This window comes from Struthio camelus, chromosome 1, assembly GCF_040807025.1.
Source record: "Struthio camelus isolate bStrCam1 chromosome 1, bStrCam1.hap1, whole genome shotgun sequence".
Classification (NCBI taxonomy): domain Eukaryota; kingdom Metazoa; phylum Chordata; class Aves; order Struthioniformes; family Struthionidae; genus Struthio; species Struthio camelus.
In genome coordinates, this window is record NC_090942.1 from 78,527,836 (window position 1) to 78,547,436 (window position 19,601).

Below are 19,601 nucleotides of genomic sequence, written 5' to 3' on the forward strand. Positions count from 1 at the left end.
AATTTCCCACATTTCCCTCAGAAGTACATGGTATTAGCAACTGCTGGAAACAGGGTGCAGAATAAACAGACTGTGTGTTTGTGCCAGTTTGGCAAATTCAATCCCTACCTGTGAGACTGATGCAATTGCCTTAGCCTTTTCTTTTTTCTTGAATCCAAGCATCATTTTTGCATTACATATACTCTCTTCATTTCCACTTGTATGAATTACAGAGTAATGGTATTTGGGGATTTCCTTGCACATGGGAAAGAAAGACACAAAATTTGAAGCTACTGAAAGAGGTGGAAGTCCCTAAAGCCATTCCAGACAGTCTTGAAACATTAAAGCAAGTTTTATTATAGAGATTAGTTTACATTACACTCATTTATTAAAACCTAAGGACATCTTTATAAAAACTACTGTATATAAAGACAAGAGCAGTGCATTAGCAGTGTAAAACACGTTTTTGGTTTACCTGGCAATCACTGTAGAAAGACAACATGATTCATAATATGAAGTTAGAGTATACTGCAAAAAATAGGACAGGATTAGATCCAAAAACTAGGTTAGCAGATCACTGGACACTGGCACGTATTGAATTCAAACATCAAGTGTTATGTAAACAGTATTCTTGTCAATGTATTAATAAAGAGTGAGTAACTACTGTAACCCTAGAATTTCTAATTAGCTTAATTAGCCTAAAATTTGACTGCAGACTATTAAAATAGACTACTGTACCGTATATCTTATATTCCTAGTAATTTACCATTTCTGTAAGAGGAGAACTGGAAGAAATGCATGTCTTTCTTACACAGGAGAGTTTTCAAGGCTGAAAAATATATTTCCTTCTGGAGAGTGGGTGGTTTTTGTCTTTGTTACCTTACTTTTCAGAGATCACTACTGGTAGTTAAATAGAACTGACTTTAAAAATCACTTTGACATGTTACTTCATAACTTCTTCATGAGGACAGTCCTCGTACAGAAATTACAGCCATAATAAAACTATCAAAAACAGGTATCTAAAATAGCTGCTACAATATGCTGAAGGTATACATTAAGAGGCCAGATTGTTTTCACTTCGTTTGTAAGATTCATACGAGGCACAAATGATGGTTAATTACAACACCGAGCCCTGCACAAGCTTTATAACATATTTTTTATGTCCTATGTTCTACACAGCAATCATTAGGAAGTTGGACACTCAGTTCCTAGTAAAACTTAAGAGAGAAAACATGTTGGACAAGGAAAGAGGCTTGTTGGAGCATGAGGATCGTAACAGCCACTGAAATGCACTTGTTGCCCTTGCTAAACAGGGTGTACAATGGCGTTCTACACTTCTGTAAAGGGTACTTTTATATCCACTTTTTTCCCAATTATATTAGGATGGACAAAGAGAAAGTATATTTATTTTAGTTCAAAAATCTTTTCTTTAAAGAGAGATTGTGCTTGAACCAGTCTCTTTCTGCAGAATTACTTGAAGAATTCAGTACGGTTTATCTGGGTTGCCATAATTATTTTTCATGAGTTGTTGAATGTACAGGGATCGCAGAGCACCGCTTTAGAGATGGTTGAGATGTTCAGGTGGTCGTTTGTCTCGCCAGCGCTCTTCTACAGCGTCTCAGACAATACGGGAGAGGGGCCGATGGTGATGGTGCTAGGGAAACAACACAGTGCGCTATTTCCCCTTAGCTTAAGGCCCAACTAGTATTAGTCTTAGGATCTTATATTCTGCTAAACTAGATAGGCTATCAGATGATTATAGTGATATAATGGATGAAAAGTTGCTCATCAGCTATGACATGGATATATCCATAAATTAATTGGTAGGCAAAATCAGAATTTCAGCCAGAGAGTATCTACCTTATGTTAAAAAAAAAAAAAAAAGAAAGAAAAACGCACATCAATTACAAGGTATACACGTACTAGAAGTAAAGCATAAAACTGCTCATTAATAACGCACAATTCCCAAAGGGAAAAGAACCCTTACAAAATACAGTAAGTCACACAAACCAGTATCTAATACAAATTCCTTCATGAACATAGGCTTTTTACAAAGATCTCTGTGGTGGTCATAACCTCACAACTAAGGCAGGTGCTGACAGAGAGTAAAAGGAGCAAATGGGTACTGCAAAGTGCCGGTGTGAGACGACTGATGACTGTGGATATGTGCTTTGGTGAGTGTCTGCAGGGGTGAGATCTCGGAAGCCAGTGTGGGAGCAGGGGGAAGGCGTGAGGCCCACAGAGGCATGGGACGGGATGGTTTCCAGCTACGTCGTTTCCTTTGCTTTTCTTGCAAGCTGGCACTAATAGCACCAGCTTACACCCTCCCACGGCTGGCCTCCGCTGCCCGGAGCCAGGCCCTGTCCTGGCTGCAGCTCTGACCTCCTGGCAGGGGGCACTTCTGAGCCAGCTCTTTACAGTGCTTCTTTGCTGGAGAGCCTTCATGTTCCCAAATCCAACTAAAGTGCTTTGACTGCTTCTGCAATGCTCTAATGAAATGTTCTTAGAAAACTAAAATCTCTTAGGTCTAAAGTGACTCAAGATCTAAAAAAACCACTGGCTCCCTTTTATTTGAAGTGCTACATTTGTCGCCACATACATAAACACGCCAGCTGCACTGCGGTGGCTCTATCCTGGCTCCGCAGCAAGCCGAGCTGGCAGAGATGTGCATGCAGGAGCTTCGGTGAAGAGTGCGAACGGGTCAGGCCTTATGCTTATAGGATGGAGTCTAATGCCTGCAGGGTTGCACACTTACTGGTGGCATTGGAACGCTTATTAGCTGTTGCCTGCCCTTCCTCCTTTTATTCACTGGATGGTTTGCAAAGAAAAGGGGCATGAGCACATTCTATCCTACTCAGATTGGGCCTTCTTTGAAGACTGAGCAGCTCTGGGCTAACATGCCTGACCTCCGCCTCCTCCTGTGCTCTCCAGCCTTGTTGGCTCCCCCAGCACTATTTTTCCCTGGGTGGGTTTGGTCAGGTACCACTAAGCACTGCGGGAACCATGAATTAGCTCAAATCACTCAGTAAGTAATCTACCTCTTAGGTGTTCATGAGAAGACTAAAATGAGCAAGAATCAAAGAGGTATGAAAAGAAAACTTGATACTACCTCATTGATAAGGTGTTTCTGAAATTGGTTATACAACAGAATATATGGTTGTTATAAAATTATTCAGATTTGTAGGACAAAATATTGGGCATGAAGAAATAATTTGGCATTAGCATGGCTTCGTATTGTGATTTCCAGATGAATTTCTTTGTTCGGTTGTCACTGCCAGGTTCTTCATATATAGAAGTCCTAACAAATGATTGAATTTCACAGGAACTGTTCCTGTAAATCATGGTGCATGACTTCAAAATAAACCTCTCCTGTGGCAAGTTAAGTCAAGCTATTGTAACTTGGTGATTGAGTAGACTCTACCCTTCTGTGGCGACATCACTGCCGCTCTGGCTTACGAAGGAACCCTTCAATTTGTGTGGGGCAAACTCTGAAGCCAGTTAGCGGCTGTGGGAATTGGATGGTTGCCTTGTAAACCAGAGGGACAATGGTGTTATTGCTTCTGCAGTGTAGTTTGTTTGTTTTTTTTCTAATTTTCTTTCCGCTTCAAGCAGTATGAGGGATGGAGTGGGACACCTATTCTGCTCCTGAATAAAGCTCCCCCTTTCAGGAGGAGCTGGAGTGAGCTGGTGTGCTCAGCCGTTTAGTGTCTCAGCAGAAATAATTATCAGTCGTCTTAAAATGAGCAGTAAGGTTGAAACAGTTGCTTCCCTGCAATCTGACTGGATGAAAGGGCTTCGCTTATTTGGTAATGCATGACAGCATGGGCACCAGTGACCGGGATTGACGGCATCTTGCCCTGTTGTGGCATCGTATCCACCAGAGAGCTTTGGCAAAACTCACATTCACTAGTCAGACACTCGGATTAGGCTCAAATGGCAATAGCTGGATGGGGAGGCAAAGAAAGGTTATCTATCAAAGGTCTGTCTGGTGACCTTTTTCCACCTTTGCGTGGATTTGCCAGAGCAACTTGATTTCCTTTCTGCTGAGCATTTCCTCAGATATGATACTTCCTTTCAAAGATAGCATTACCGGTCTAGAATTAAAATATTGCTTACAGGCTACTTCCTCCTGGAAACTCCTTCTACGTCATTTGCCTACAGAAGTTGTCTGAATGGTGATGCTCTTTAGGTGACTTGATCCACCTCCATTCTGTAGTCTTCCTCCTGCTTATCCACCTTTTTTTCTGCTCTGTCATTTAGTTAGTTTTCTCGAAAGCTGCTCCTTGGAGTCTGATCTTACCTCTCCCATCTTGAGGCACATCAATATAGTTTTCTGGAAGATATAAAAGGCAAATGTTCCCATTATGTTTCACAACTATAAAACATCAAAGTGTTTTCTGTATAGATAAACCTGTATTTTTTTCATTTGTGGAATTAATTGAAGGGAAAGGAAAGAGGAAGGAAGAGGGCAAGAAAGAAAGCAGAGGTGTTAGGAGGCCTTTGCCCTCCCTTATTAGCTGACCCAGGGTGACCTTGTGTGATACGAATGGTTGCATTCACCTTCTCTCTCACTACATAGTCAGTGTGGGAGGCTAACCCTGTTTCTCCCAGCTTTTATTAAACCGGTCTCAGTCCTGCAAAATATTAATGACATGTTAATGTTGGGTGTGTAAGTTGCTTATTCTTGCATGTAACCTGGGGGAACATGGGGTGATGCTTCGCTCCTGGGCCTGGTTGCACATCTTAATCGCTGAGCGTGCACCAGGGCGAGCCAGGGCTTGGGTGAGCAGCACCGAAAAGGAACTTTGGGACTTTTGCAGGGAGAGAGAGAGGCGATGCGTTCCTGCACGTTGTTCAGTCTTGGCTGATGGAGAGGGCAGGCCCGAGGTGTATGCTGCAGAGTGCCTCCGTCCCACAGAGAAGCTGATAACAATTGACCCTTTGGACATAGCTGGAATCTGGGATAAAGATATAAATCAGATTTCATCTCAAATTCCTTTTTCTGTATGCATGCCAGTGCAACATTCCTCACTGTTGCACTGTCTACTACCTCTGAGAATTTGTTTTTAAAAGATGAAATATGTGCTTGGAAAGGTGAAAGAGGAAATGCAAAGAACTGCTAAGCTCTTCATTTCTTCTGCTTGTAGTGTTACCCTGAAAGTACAAAGTGCAGCCGGCTGCTTTCTGCAACCATAAGCTTACTTCTAAATACATTTTATTGACTTGGACAATCTCAGAGGAATTGTTTACATGAGTAAAGTTTATTCCTGTGACCGTATGGTAAATGCCTGTATCAAATGCCATGGAATTTTCTCATTGCAATTGTTAACAAGGTATGTATCAGACTGAGCACAGATTGCTTCCTCTAACCCCAATTCCTTTCATGTAAGGAAAAAAATGCATCTCTATTTCCGCATATGTAAAACAGTAAATATTATACATGTGTTTTCCTTACAGAAGTGCTTTGTGTATGCATTACTTTCTGCTTGCAATGCATCCTGAACATAACAAAGGCTATGAACCTGCCCATATTCACCTTGTGCAGAGTGTGCGTATGTTCAGGATTGGCTATGATGTGATTCATTAGCATATGAACCATGGCAGGTACATAGCATGTAGGTAAAATGGATGAAAACCTAACTAGGTAAAATTCTGAGATAGGCCAGGATTAATAATAATAATGATGAAAAATTAAAAAAATGCACTTGTATGCTCAAGTAGGCAAACATAATGGTCTGACTACAAGCTGCTGGAGGCGTAATTTGGTATTCTAGTAGTAACAATACATAATTAACTTCTTCCACCAGAGAGAGTTCTTTACATATTAGGTATTCCCAAGTCTACCTGCTAAATTATACATACTGCATTCTATTAATGTATAAAGTATAGAGAAACATCTGGTTTAGACAGCAGAATATCTGTGGGAATCAGCATGTTACCTAGTGTTTACCCATCAAATCTATTCAGTTCATGAGGCTTCACTCTCAGTTTTTGTGTCAGCACAACTCCATTGAAATTGCCATGGTGAATCTGCTTAGCAGTATAAGGTCAGTTAGGTGGCCACCTGAGCCATAGCTGAATTGCATTATGTTAATTCAGATTTAGGCATTTCTCCAAGCACTGGTAATCCACATTTAGGGTGGAGCTCTGGACAGAAGCATGCAGGCCTCTCTAGCTAGGTCTGGGGATTTACATATTCACACAGAACTCAATAAAATGAAACCTGTGTCGAGGTTTGAGAGTCGATTGTTTTCAAATGATTGACTATCCTAGACAGCCTAACTCAGATTAGAGATACAGCAAAGTTACTTTGGATCGTTTTGTTCTTCCACTGTGCTTTTTTGACTTTGGCAGAAAGGGACAATAACGAAACATGCAAACCTGCAAGTCTTGCGAGGTCTGCAGACAGGAGAAGTTTAAAACAAGTTTGTTTGTATCTAGAAGAAATCCTCCTGAGACATAGTTTAACTAATTTTAAAAATACCTGGAGAGAGAGAAATGGAAGAGTAAGAGCCCCTGTCATGGAATCGGTACAGAAGGCATTTGCGTGCGCCAGGACAGACTGCAGTTATGTATGTGTTGGACCCATCAGCCAGTTACTCTTTTCCTGTGCGTAAGAGCCCCAAGGAAGGCTCTTGGGCAGCTCCTTCTTCCAGTGGTACTGTAAAATCAAGAGTGTCTCCAAGTGGTATAAAATGAAGGAAGCGGGGTCCAAAGATTGTAAGACAGTTTATGAATTTTTGCATGCAGCACAGTAGATAAAATCACACTCATATTAGTATCAGAGCCTCAGTTCTCTCCCACTCCCATTAATGTGTGTATAAAGCTATGGGAGAATCAGTGGGCAGATGTGAACAGTGGAGCCAGCAAAACACAGACCACACTCAGCTCCAAATGTCTCCTACATCAAGTATAAAGTGTTCATCCCTGCATTTTCTGTGCGCTTGGCTGAAGCTGGTGCTCAATCTACAGCTTTTGACTGAAACTCAATCCTGGTAAGATTAAAGCCAGGAGAAAGAAGGTGGAGAGAAGTGCTTAACCAAACGAACAAACCTCCCCTTACAAGCTGTTAATGACTGGCAAATAAGGCCTAAAGAAGCCCTCTTTCTGCACAGGTTCTCCTTCCTCTTAGCTTGAGTCAAGTCCTGCAGTGAGAAGTGAGGGGGGATTTGATTAAAATGAAACATGAGCTGATAAAGTTTAGAGAAACTGTCATAGATCGTTTTGCAGCACTGGGGTCATTAAAACTGCCTGTGTAAGGGAAAGGAAATGCTGATTTCCATATGCAGAGTATTGCATCCCATCCTCCCAGCGCAGCGTGTTTGGCAACAGAAACCCCATATTTGTCACTCTTGGTCACTTCTGCTCGATTTTCTTGTATCTAGAGCTGAAGTCTGGTGCTCTGGAGCTGGCCTAGATTACTCCTGCTCACTGACAAAAGTTACCATCAACGTGGCACCACAGATTGCCACCTGACTGCGCAGTGAACAGTGTCCAGTCAGGTTACGTTAATTTTCATTGCCCAGCAAGGAGCTAACAAAAAGACTGCCTCTTCTTCCACAGTAATGACTTTGCATGACAGCTTAGTTCCACTGGAAAAAAAAAAAAAAAAGGCATCTATTAATAACGAAGGAATGATTCAGTTTGTCTGGAGACAAGGTTTTTTTCAGGAACTTTTGTCATTTTCCTGACAAATGAAGTAAACGGTTGCCGCGTTCGCAGTCCCAGGGCCTCTTGCTAAGTTAGTATAGGTGTAAAAGTGCTATCAACCACAGCAGCCCCTTCAGACCTGAGATAACAAAACAATCTCCACAAATGTCCACATTTCTCTCTGGTATAAAACTGTAACCCGTTGATCTAAGCAGATCTACACAGTTTTATGCTTGTTGAGATTCCGGTGTAATACCTTGAAATCTATTTATGCCGGGAGTGAAGGAAGACTTTTGTTCTCTTTTCATAGAAAGAGCTTGGATACAATGCTAACAGACAGGTTTCTGTAAAGAGAAGACTTTGGTGGATACAGTGATTATTATAGGCAAGAGGGATGTCCTCTTTCACCATAAATGGAGGGAGACAAGGGGGGGACAATGCACTAGATACTGAAAAAAAGAGCTTCACAAGACTGAGAGGAAAGGATATGGGAAATGAATTGCAGACCAATTGCAAGCCATTCAGTTGTCTAAATATATTACAAACCGGAACGAAATAGAACATAATCTAATCTCGCAGCCTACGGAGTCTGCCAAAGAGCAGGAAAATAATTTTCAGAGCTTGGCATCCGTGCTCTCAAACTGCTATATTATACATAGCATATAACATTACATGCAAAATGTATGCTAAAACACTGCTGAGGTCATCAGTTCTCATTCTTAAAAGGTACAAAATGCCAGAATGGATGCTGCCGGGCAATCTTAATCTGGCCCCCTTGTTTGCATGAAAGAAATCTGAAAGTCTCAGATTTTTTAGATAGGGCTTGTCTTCCTTTTTCCTTGGGAAAACTTCAAAACAGCTAAATGTTTCAGATTTTTTCAAATGTAGGGGAAACACATCAAACACAACGAAAACTTGCTGCAGGCTGGCGCAGTCCTAAAGAGGTAGAATATTTCAAGGACTATGAACACTTCAATATTAAGCAGTGACATTAGATACTGCTACTTTGCCATAAAGGAGTAGTTTTGACCCCTATTCTCATCCCCAGCCTGTGTGATCTTTTACTGAGTTATATCACCTCTGACGCAGCACAAATTTTCCTTTGCTCTAAGGCTATATCATGGCAACTGCATGAGGCCAAATGAGGGGGCTGCCTTAATAATGACAAATCAGGTTTCTGACAATCATTATGTAGAGTTTCCATCATCACTGGTAGCCACTGCTAGTGTTTCTAAAATAATAGTTGGTTCAGGAAAGACGGACATCTAGTACTTATCAGTGCCCACAGTTTTGTCTTAACTGGTAGTTTTCAACTTGAAAAAACAAAGTCTGAATTTTTAACTTGTGCTATTTCTACCTTAGCTATGAAAGCTGACAATACTTCAAAAGCCCAGAAGTGTCTAAATGTGTCTGAATGCGAATGCCTCAGGAAAGTGTTAGATATTAAACAGAATGAATGTGTAATATATGCCAGGATTCATCAGAGAGTTAAGCTGTTCCATAGCTGCAGAGCTAAGAAAAGGTGGAAATATCTGGGGTGTGTTAAGAATGAAAACAGAAGCTCCTGCTGTGGTGGGTATGCTGTTGGTACTCGAACATGTTAAACAGGCCTAATGGGAGTCCTTCTGCTAAGTAGCCAGAAATGTCTGGGACTGACATTAACAGTGGTTAAGAAAGGACTTAAGAGCAGACCCCTAAGTCCTGGGGAGGCATGAGATGGACATGTTTGTTGAAGTTTGCTCATATTCTACAGGCACCTTTGGAAGCATTCCTATCTGAGGACATGTGCCAACTGTGTTGAGCTGGGACCCCATCAGTGACCCAATGCATGTGCAAATGGCAACTAGAAAGGGTATTCCATGCTCTGGATTAAGCACAGTTGGAGAACTGTGAAGCCCCACTTGTGGGATTTGCAGTTTGGGAATGCTCAGGAGATTCAGCAGTTCCCTGTTGGTTCAGAAGACTTTATTTGCAGGATTTCTTGGCCCTGCTGCTTTTTTGCAGGACTTAACCTACTCTTTTCCTATCATAGCTCATGAATCCTGATTTAAGAGCATCAAGCAAAAGATGAATCAGTTGAAGCAGTAAGCTGCTGCAGAATGGAAGAACATGCAATTAACTGGTGCATGTCGGAAAGACAGGGTTCCTTACAGGCCTTCTGCAATGTGCCTTAAGCAGCACTGGGATGTGCTATGCTGTACTTAAAACACACACAAGGCCATCAGGAGACAAAGCTTTTGCTGGGGGGGGGTGGGTTAAGGATTATGCTATTTATTGCAGTTCTGTTGAAGCAACAAGAAAGCATGCTTTCTGCAGCTGATGCTGGGAAAGTCACAATCATATGAGACATTGTGTGTGCTGATGTTGTTGCTTTGCAGGTGTGAAAAAGTTACGGGTTTTTTTGAGTTTCCCTTGCTTGGACTATGCTTACAGCAATGTATTTGCTCGCACTGCAGTGCACTGTACAACTGAGTACTAGGAGAGGAACAAGTCAGAAGGCACAAATGGGACTAACTCAAAAGCGCATGTGGAACAGATCCTATCCATCAGTGCTTTTCACTGAAAATGGGGTTGAACGTCACCTCTGTTGATCTGTTCTCCTCCCTTCCATCTCAGCAGAAACAGGTGAACAGGACACACCGACCCATGCTTATTTCTGCTCCAGGGTGCAATGCTGGGGTCACTTCTCAGCCCTGAATTGTCCAGTGTCTGATGCAGATGGTAACACAGAAGGAGTCTCTGAAGAGTACTCAAGTTATTGTCAGTGTCCTCTTGTCCTTCAAGGACTTTGCCATCATCCTCTGTAGTGTTTCCCTCCAGAGTACTCCAACTTCAACTAAAGTCCTTCCTTTTATAAACTCTTCAGCTTTGTTTTTGTTGTTGTCCTGGATCCGACTGCCATCTGCTTAATCTAGCCTTAGGATATAGCTGTATGGAAGTGATTGCTCATGGTAGATGATAGTACATCTTTCTTCAAATTATGGACTTTGCTGATTTATAGCAGATGATAGGCAACACAACCTAGATATAAGCTTCGGCCAGCAAGAAGTTAGCCGGGGAATTACTGGATGAAATCTCTGTTGAAGCACTGCTCTGAGTGCTAGGTAGAGCTCAGCCAGGCCTGGCACCTGTCTTTGTATACAGACACCGTGTGTGAATGTGTTTGTACACAGTACTCTCAGTACTGATGAATGAAACAGGTAGGAAAGCAGGAGACTACAGACACTGAAAGGTAGCCAGCACCTGAAATCTTTCCTGACCCTCCTCTAACCTGTAAAGTCAGTGGGTGGGAATACAGACTGAAGCAGAAATTGAACTCTAAATTCTACCTCTTGGCAACGGAGGCCGTGCAGAAAGCCTATATGTACCTGTGTACATATATGTACATATATGTAATATTTTACTGTGGGGAGAAAGTGGTGGCAGTAGAGTTTCTGCATTTCAAAAATAAGAGACCTAGCCAGTGGATCATCCTTATTTTCAAATACTGCAATGTTGTTATAGGATGGCTTTAAGAAATAATAATTGCAGTTTTCAGAAACTGCACAGCTAGAATTAGATGGATTAATGCAAAGGAGACTGTAGGGTATTGGCATATAAGAGCCCAAACCTCAGAGGTTGGTAATGAAGATTTATCATTGTGTACACAATAAATTCACTAGTTGCGAATTATTTTACAGTACTTAAGGCCAGTAAGCTTTTATATCTTGGAGGAACACAGGTCACATGAAAAATGAAGTTAGCTTTTTTGTTTTGTTTTGGGTTTTTTTGCAGAACATCTCTTAACAGACAATGGCTTAAAATTTCAGACTTGTTTGCTGAATACAGGGAAGAGAAAATACCAAGCTGAACAGATGATACATACTTCTTTTTTTTTTTTTCTTAACATTCTTTTACACAAAAATTCTTATTTCCTAGTCAGGCAAGCACGGGAGCTAGGAGCTTTTCATTTTCTGTAGCTACAGGATGCATCAAATAATCATTAAAAAGTTGTTTTCATAAATTAAGTTGACCCACCAGGACAGATGTTTAGAAAATGTTTACTAGTTTGTTTTAAATTTCCTTATTTTACATATTAGTTAAAATTGTACACTTTCAGAGTAGAATTGCTGGTCTGTGTTATACAAACTAATTGTCCAATAAATGCTTTAATATGTTATAAAAGTGAATGTTATGTCAGCTGTCTTAGATATTGCAGCATTGTACTAATATATTCAAGAGCAGAAATGACTTATTACAATGCCTGAGAAAGGGTTACCTGAAAAACTTAAGAGTGCGTGAATTTTGAAACTCGATGGTTAAGATATTTTTTTTTTTTAGCAATGAGTGTTGGTAAATTTGGCTTTTAAATTGCGCTCTCCATTTCTTAAGAATGTTATTTGTTTTAGCCTGGATTAAATTTGATTAACTTAGTTAACTTTGATTAACGTGGGATTCACTCCCATGAAGACTGTGGGATATAAAATAAACTGCAGTTCACATCACTGCTGAGAGACGCTCACTGGCTTTAAAAGCGCTTTGGAAACTTTGGGAAGGCGCTGTGTCCCCAGGGGGGGCTGGCTCAGGCCAGAGCTGCTGGCTCAGAGCTGCTGGCGCAGAGTCAGTACTGGCTGGTTGGGCCACTGACTTTGCTGCCTCTCTTGCAGAGCGTGGTGCAGGGGCTCTCAATGCCAGAGATACATACAGGAACAAACTAGGACTTGTAGGGTTTTTCTGCGCTCTGTTCCTGGTTATTTCCTAGATGAATCTGGATCTAACGCTAATACCTGCTAAGTAATGACAGCAGAGGCCTCCACTGATGTGAAATCCTACATGAAGAAAAGCGTCACACCAGTAGAGGGTCTTTGTTTATCTCTTTAAGTTACTTTTCAGTTTGGTCCCAAAACTTCCTTTTATTAATTGTGAGTTCAAAGAGGGCGTTTAAGAAGAATATCTACATCTGTAACAGCTGTTTGGGCTTGATGCTAGGGGGAACCATTGCTTCAGGCTCTGAGCCGATATTGAGTGCTGGGGAACTGCAAAGAGCTGGGAATGACCTCCCAGGTCCCCCTGGCTCTGCAAGGAAGGCCCTGCCCCGGTGCCGGTTTTGGCCTGGGGTATGTTCTCAGCACAACTGCTCTGGTCAGTTTTTCAGTAAGTGGAGCTTGGGATCTGTTCAGATGCCAGAACCATCTCACAGACGAATGTGGGAGGGAAGATTTGGCACTCGATTTGGGACTGGATAGCTGCTGCCTCCCCCAGCTCCTCCACCAGATTGTGTGCGTTCACGTGGCAGCTGGCTTAACTTTCGTTATGAATATGGCCGCCTGGCTACCAGACCAAAGCTAAAACGGAAAGGAGGTTTCCAGTGAAGTTTCTGGAATAGCTATAACTGTACAAATTAAATACATCTTTTGTCCCATCAGCTGGGTGGGGTCAAAGAGAGAAGAAACCACTCAGTGGCTGAAACCACAGTTTTCTCTATTTTTTTAGTAAGGGTCACGTTTTACAATTCTCACCCACAAAGAGCAGTGATGTTGGAAACAAGAGGGCTGCTAAACTTAAATATTACTCATGGTGAATAATGGTTTCAGAAGTACCTCTGTGCTTCCGGAAGTTAAATATAATTTCAGCTAATAGCAATGGTTTCTCATTTGATAATTCCTGAATTGGTTCACAGTCCTGAACACAGTTCTAAGGAGCAAAAAGATCCAGTTCAACCTTCTCTTGGAAAAATTCTGAGATTTTTTTAAAAAGAAATATAAAACACTCTAACTTTTAATTTATGAATGCTTAATAGAGAAACAGATGAAGGTTTGAGGACATACATAAACTGAAAGATCACTGAAAAGCTATGTGCGTGTCTTCCGTCACTGAAGCACAGCAGTATCATCACTTTCAATGACCTGAAGTGTTTTCTTCCTTCTCTTTATTGACCTTACTGGCTCCAAAAGAAAGCGATGGTGACTTCAGCTGCAGGTGCCTAGACGTCTGATGCCTGTCTTAGGACATCAGTATCCCCCTCTCTTCTCCCAGCCCCACCAAAACCCTGAATTATAGAACTGTATATAATACCAGGACAGACTTCCTGTATCATGACGCTCAGTCTCTTACTGTCACAGGCAACTGTATAATTTTCTATGTAAATATATCCAGCATTACTAAGTGGAAGTTGTTCTGCAGTCTCCATGTTCTGGTTAGAAACCTTCCTTCTTCAGGCTTATTCAAGAACAGACGTGATCCATGTGTTTAAGAGCTCGAACAAGCTGAAAGCTTCTGATGGAAAACCCAAGGCCTGTAGCAAATTGCTCACATACAGCTCCTCTGGAAAGAAAAGCAGCTTCTTACACTATATATGCAGTCCCAATAATTTTTTTTCCCCTCATGAATTTCCAGCAGCTTAATGGCAGGAAAAGTGCTTCCCTGAGGCAGGTGACGGTAGCACCCCAGTAACAGTTACACTTCAGGTGCCGCGTGCTCCTGTACGTGGGGTAATAGCTAGGCAATCTTTGGGGTGCAGAGTGACACTCGATTTGTGCACAGTGAAAGCTCTTGGTACTGCTATAACACCTTTAAGAAAGATCCGTGACCCTCTGGATATTTCTGCGTCAGTGGTAGGGACTGAATTATGTGAGTGTCTCCCATTTCAGCTCATGCCAATTTCCCCAAAGCTGGCGTTACGAGCTTTCAAAGTCTGTTGCCACAAAGAGGCTTTGACATACGTAAGATATTCAAGTATTCTTCACATTTGCTAGGCTCTTATACAGTAGTGGCAGCAGCCCATACGTCTGAAATCCAAGAGAGCACAATGAAAAGTACAAGAGGCTGTAAAAGAGCCTGCCCTTCTATGTAAAATTCAAGTATGTGATATGAGAAAAAGGCCTCTTTTCATGCTGGCTGGCAATTCAAATTTAGCAGATCCCTACTATCTGTAAGATACTACTTTGCTGTAGATGCAAAAAAAGCAGGCAGTAGAACGTGCCATTTGATGCGTCATGTAGCCTGCTGCTATACTGCTATTCCCTGCTTACACAACCTCTTAGTATATCCCAAAAGCTTTACTGGGCATATTCTAAAACAACAACAACAACAAAAACCCATAGAGAACACCACAACTTTGGTATAACAGTAGTGCTTGATTCAGAAAGAGCAGCTCTTATAGAGTGTATTTCTTTATTAAGTGTAATAACTTATTACACCTAATAATGTAACAGTATTATACTTAATAATGTAATAACTTTGTAATTCATTCACCAAAAAATGACTAATAATTTAGTCATAAATGAAGGAGGACACAATTCAAAGGAATGTTTTTATAAGCTATACTCAGTGCAGTATTTTTTTCTGCAGGTGGATGGTCAATTTTACATGTTGCAATTGGTCTTTGCAATTTAGAAATGCGGTCAAATGCAGGGTTTATTATGCAGGACTATGTGTACGGTTTGTGCCTTGAAGTTAACTGAGCTGTAGTGAAGGGCAGAAGGGGAAATGCGGCCATGTGTAAATACGTGGGTGTGCATAAAGGGGTGTGAGTGCACATGCATGTGTATGTGTACACATGCATATATCACTTAAAATTTTTGTCCATTTTTTTATAATTTCTATTTCTCTAGCCCCCTTTCTGTGTATAATCTGGCCAGATTCTGTATGTAAATATGCATATACAGAGAGTTTAGAAACTGTAGGATTAGTTTCTTTGTAAAGTTCAAAGTTGTCCTACTGGGGTAAGTGAAACTGGGCCAAACTGCATCAGGTTCATATCCTGCCCCTTTTAGAATACCTCTTTTTGCTCTAGCACTCTTTGCCACCCTGGCTTCAGACAAATTCAGGCTATAAAAATTGCTGTCTAGCACGTTCTGAAGACCAGCAGAGCATCAAAGCAAATCTCCTCATGGAAATGGAACTGATGGAATATGCTGAAGGTGGGCAGAGGGTGATTCAAACATTAGATTTGAGTGTGCAGGCACTGTAGTGCTTCAAGGTGCTGACTTCTTTCAAGTCCCTTGGTGGTCAACAAAACCTAAAGACGCGGAAATTTCAGAGGAACTATGTCAGTGACAGAAGAATTTTTTTCTGGATTCCGTTTGAAAGATGGTAGCAAAGTTAGTTTCCAAAGTAAATCAGATTAACATATTGCCTGAACTGGATCCTAGTTGGATCAGCAGCAATTCCTGGTAACGTCATGAAATACTTTGGGCTCTTCATTTCAATGGCAGCCAGGTGAGTGCTGGGTAACCCTGGGCCAGAGGGAGTTGTGCAGCGGCCCTGGTAGGAAGGGTGGCCTGTGCCTGTTTCAGTATTCCACAACTGCCCAGCACTGAGCTGGCAGCGGGTCCCACCAGATGCTGCTCCTCCATCCCCACCTAGCCTCTGTATGTCTTTTGACTTACTAAGTTAGTTACTCTCCTTTGCTCTTGCCGTTTCCATTTTCTCTCCTGCACATTAAAGACCTAATGTAATAGCTGCTTTCCTCCAGGAGAGTTGAAGCAATAGGCATGTGTCGCTTCTCTTAGCTTAGCCGGAGGCTGAACTTACTTACTCCAATTGCAGAATGATCAGTTAAGGAGGGCACAATCTATTTCAGCACTTGACTTTTGATCCCCAGGCTCGTGGTTTGGCCCAGTGTCTTATAGTTACTTTCAGTACAACAAGCTTTTTTATTTATCTCAGCACAATGCAGGAAATTGTTTCTTTTCTGGAAATAAAATTCCTATTTATGGCATATGGAAAAAAATTTGCAGGTTTTTTTTTTACACCAAAGAGCCTTATTTTTCTACATCTACCTTTCAGTATTAAGAGGTCTAATCTTCTGAGTCAGAGCTGAAGAAAAAATATGTAATAATTACTGTGTTGAGAGCTAGATTTCAATGTAGGATGAAACAGTAATTGTGTTTCCTATTACTTGGTGGGTTTTTTCAACTGAATTTGTGTAGCTTTGCTAGCAGTATGAAATCTAAAACTATTCCTTTTAAAATAAGTGTCTGAAGATGCTTCAAATAAGAGCACAGACCAGACTTTTAACAGTAACAAAATGATCTTGGCATCAATTAAAAAATAGGAGTAAAGCTATTGCAATTCAATCTGGTTACTGCGTTTGACTTCCTATTGTAGAGCTGGTATACGTTTATTTGCCCGTAACTATCCAGGCAATAGCGTTTTCAAACTTTTTGTTATTTGCAGTTAGGAGCAGAAGAATTGTCCTCACAACACTATCACTGGAAACAGCGCTACATACCAGAAGAGATGTTAGAAAGATTTATGCAGGGACATCTCTTCCCTCTTCCTCCCTGCCTTCCCCAAATAAACAGCCATGGGTGAAATTGAGGCGTGTTGAGGTAGAAAAAGCAGCAGCCAAAGACCCTGGGTGATTTTAGCAGAGTAAAGGACAACAGAAAGCAAGTTCTCTTATTTTTTGTGGTTATCTCAGCTATATTGCTGGTTTTACAAAGAAATACCCTTTGACTCCAGTGCTGGAACTGTGGCTGGTTTATTATTTTTAAATTCTCTCAGCGCCATATCCAGATATTGATCTGCTGGGGAGTAAAACTTCCTCTGGGTGCAGTATAATCCTTGTGCATGGATCAATGGCTGTGTATGACCTCGGCTGAGTAGCTCTTGAGTTGCAAGAGAAGTAAAGAGAAAGAAAAAGAGTGGCTTGCTTGGTGTCATCTGGCTGAGGTATTCTTGGTCTGGCTTGGTTTGAATGATAATTTATGAAGCACAGAAATTTTTGTTTTGAAGAATTAAGCCTGCCAGCTGGTGGTTATTTTGTTTGTTCCTTGTTATTCTTTATTATTTATTTGTGTGTGTGTGTGGGGGTGTGTGTGTGTGTGTGTGTGTGTGCATGGGTGGGTGTGGGTGTGCTTTGTATTGTGGATCCATTGTATGCTCATTTTTTCATGGCAGGGATTTAGGCTTTTTGCATTGGCCCAGTGATGACTGCAGTTTTCAGGTGTGACGCTTAATATCAGCTGAGGCAGAAAGAAAGTAATAATTCAGAATGAATAATTCAACAGCAGATATCACATGTGTGCACTGTAATGGAGGAAACCTGCTGTGCTACGTCAATGTTCTTGTGTCCATTATAATCTTTACAGCATTTCTAAATAAAAAATTTGAAGCCAGTTACTTACGTACAGAAATAATCTTCACCTCTTCAGCTCTCTTACCACCACTGGCTTTCTGTGCCTGCAGAACATCTGCAATGAGGATTTGGCAGGTGGTGCTGCGAGGAGAATTTGCCCAGAGATTCATATTCTTTGCTCTGATTATGCAATCACTGCATAGTCCCATCGACATCCGTAGCTATTATGCAGCAGCTGCATAATCAGGCCTATATTGGAGTGAGGTGGGGAGGAAGAAGGACCCATGTTTGTCCTCTGTGTTCACAAATGGTAAAGGATGAAACAATTGGAAAAAGCATTGTGTGGTTCTGATGTGCAGCTGGTGGCCCATGTTTTCCCACTGCTCTGGGAATCTGATGAGAAGGCAATGCAGCAAGCCTAGAAAAGCTGATGCTGGTATGACTCTTCTGGGAGCCAACCTGACCCATTCTCAGCTAAATCAGTAGATTTTAAGGAATCACGCTGCATAAGGTCCTCAGTTTGGCCTCCTTGTGCAAACCTACATTCCCATCCAGTGAGTCTTGCATGTATTTCACAAGGCATCGAGAGGAACCTCATGAAGTTCAACAAAGGCGAGTGCAGGGTCCTGCACCTAGGGAGGAATAACCCCAGGCACCAGTACAGGCTGGGGGCTGACCTGCTGCAAAGCAGCTCTGCAGAGAAGGACCTGGGAGTGCTGGTGGACAGCAAGTTAAGCATGAGCCAGCAATGTGCCCTTGTGGCCAAGAAGGCCAAGGGTATCCTGGGGTGCGTTAGGCAGAGTGTTGCCAGCAGGTCGAGGCAGGTGATCCTGCCCCTCTCCTCAGCCCCTGGGGAGGCCTCACCTGGAGCACTGTGTCCAGTTCTGGGCTCCTCAGTACAAGAGAGACATGGCCCTACTGGAGAGAGTCCAGCGGAGGGCTACCAAGATGATGAGGGGCCTGGAGCATCTCTCCTCTGAAGAAAGGCTGAGGGAGCTGGGCCTGTTTAGCCTGCAGAAGAGAAGGCTGAGAGGCGATCTCATCAACGTGTACAAGTATCTGAAGGGAGGGTGTCGAGAGGATGGGGCCAGTCTCTTCTCTGTGGTGCCCAGGGACAGGACAAGAGGCAACGGGCATAAAATGAACCACAGGAATTTCCATCTGAACCTGAGGAAAGACTTCTTTGCTGTGAGGGTGACAGAGCACTGGAACAGGTTGCCCAGAGAGGTAGTGGAGTCTCCTTCCCTGGAGATATTCAAAACCCGTCTGGATGTGATCCTGGGAAATATGCTCTTAGATGACCCTGCTGGAGCAGGGAGGCTGGACTAGATGTTCTCCAGAGGTCCCTTCCACCTAAACCATTCTGTGATTCTGTGCTCATGTCACTAGTCTAAACCTTTACAAGCTTGTTTCTGTTGCACTTGTCTCTAACCCATCCAAAACCTGTTCCATTATGGCTAGCATCGTCTTGCGGCTTTACTCTTGTTAAGTCTTTGGAATGGTTGCTGGACTGCTTTTGGTTGCTTTTACATTATGTATTCTCAGGGAAACCATAGGAACAGTCAACCTGAGTAAGAGTCGGCAAACGCTGGACCAAATTTATTTTTGTTTAAATCAGTATCACAGTTAGGTTGTATTTTTAATGCAAAAAAAACTTATCCATGTTTTCATCTGATCTTTTTCTCTCAGTTTTGTACAGAAACAGCGGAGTGCTTTTTAGTTGGGACACACCATTCTTGTTGTGAGCTCTGAGAGATTTCACTGCATAATAAAAAAAGAATCAAGACTCTCCCCCAACCCTCATGTTTTAAAGACATTTTAAAGAAAATTACAGAAATTAAGCAGGCATTTTTCTAGATGATTTCAGCCTTTCTGTTAATTCCAGCTGCAATAGAGGAATTTTAGAGAT

The 19,601-nt window shown here is 41.9% G+C and overlaps 1 protein-coding gene across 24 annotated transcripts in view; it reads right to left on the reverse strand.

Moving 5' to 3' along the window:
• Positions 1 to 312: 312 nt before the first annotated feature.
• SHISAL1 (shisa like 1) overlaps positions 313 to 19,601 on the reverse strand; it is a 349,437-nt gene continuing 330,148 nt past the window's right edge. For 15 of the 24 annotated variants that reach the window (XM_068951691.1, XM_068951617.1, XM_068951634.1 and 12 more), the window contains one exon: positions 2,884 to 4,312. In XM_068951691.1, coding sequence (XP_068807792.1) covers position 4,312 — 1 coding nt within the window. In that variant the 3' untranslated portion in view covers positions 2,884 to 4,311. Of the gene's footprint in view, positions 1,840 to 2,883; positions 4,313 to 19,601 lie in introns of those variants that run through there. The other 9 variants (XM_068951757.1, XM_068951748.1, XM_068951766.1 and 6 more) reach the window with 3 other exon arrangements.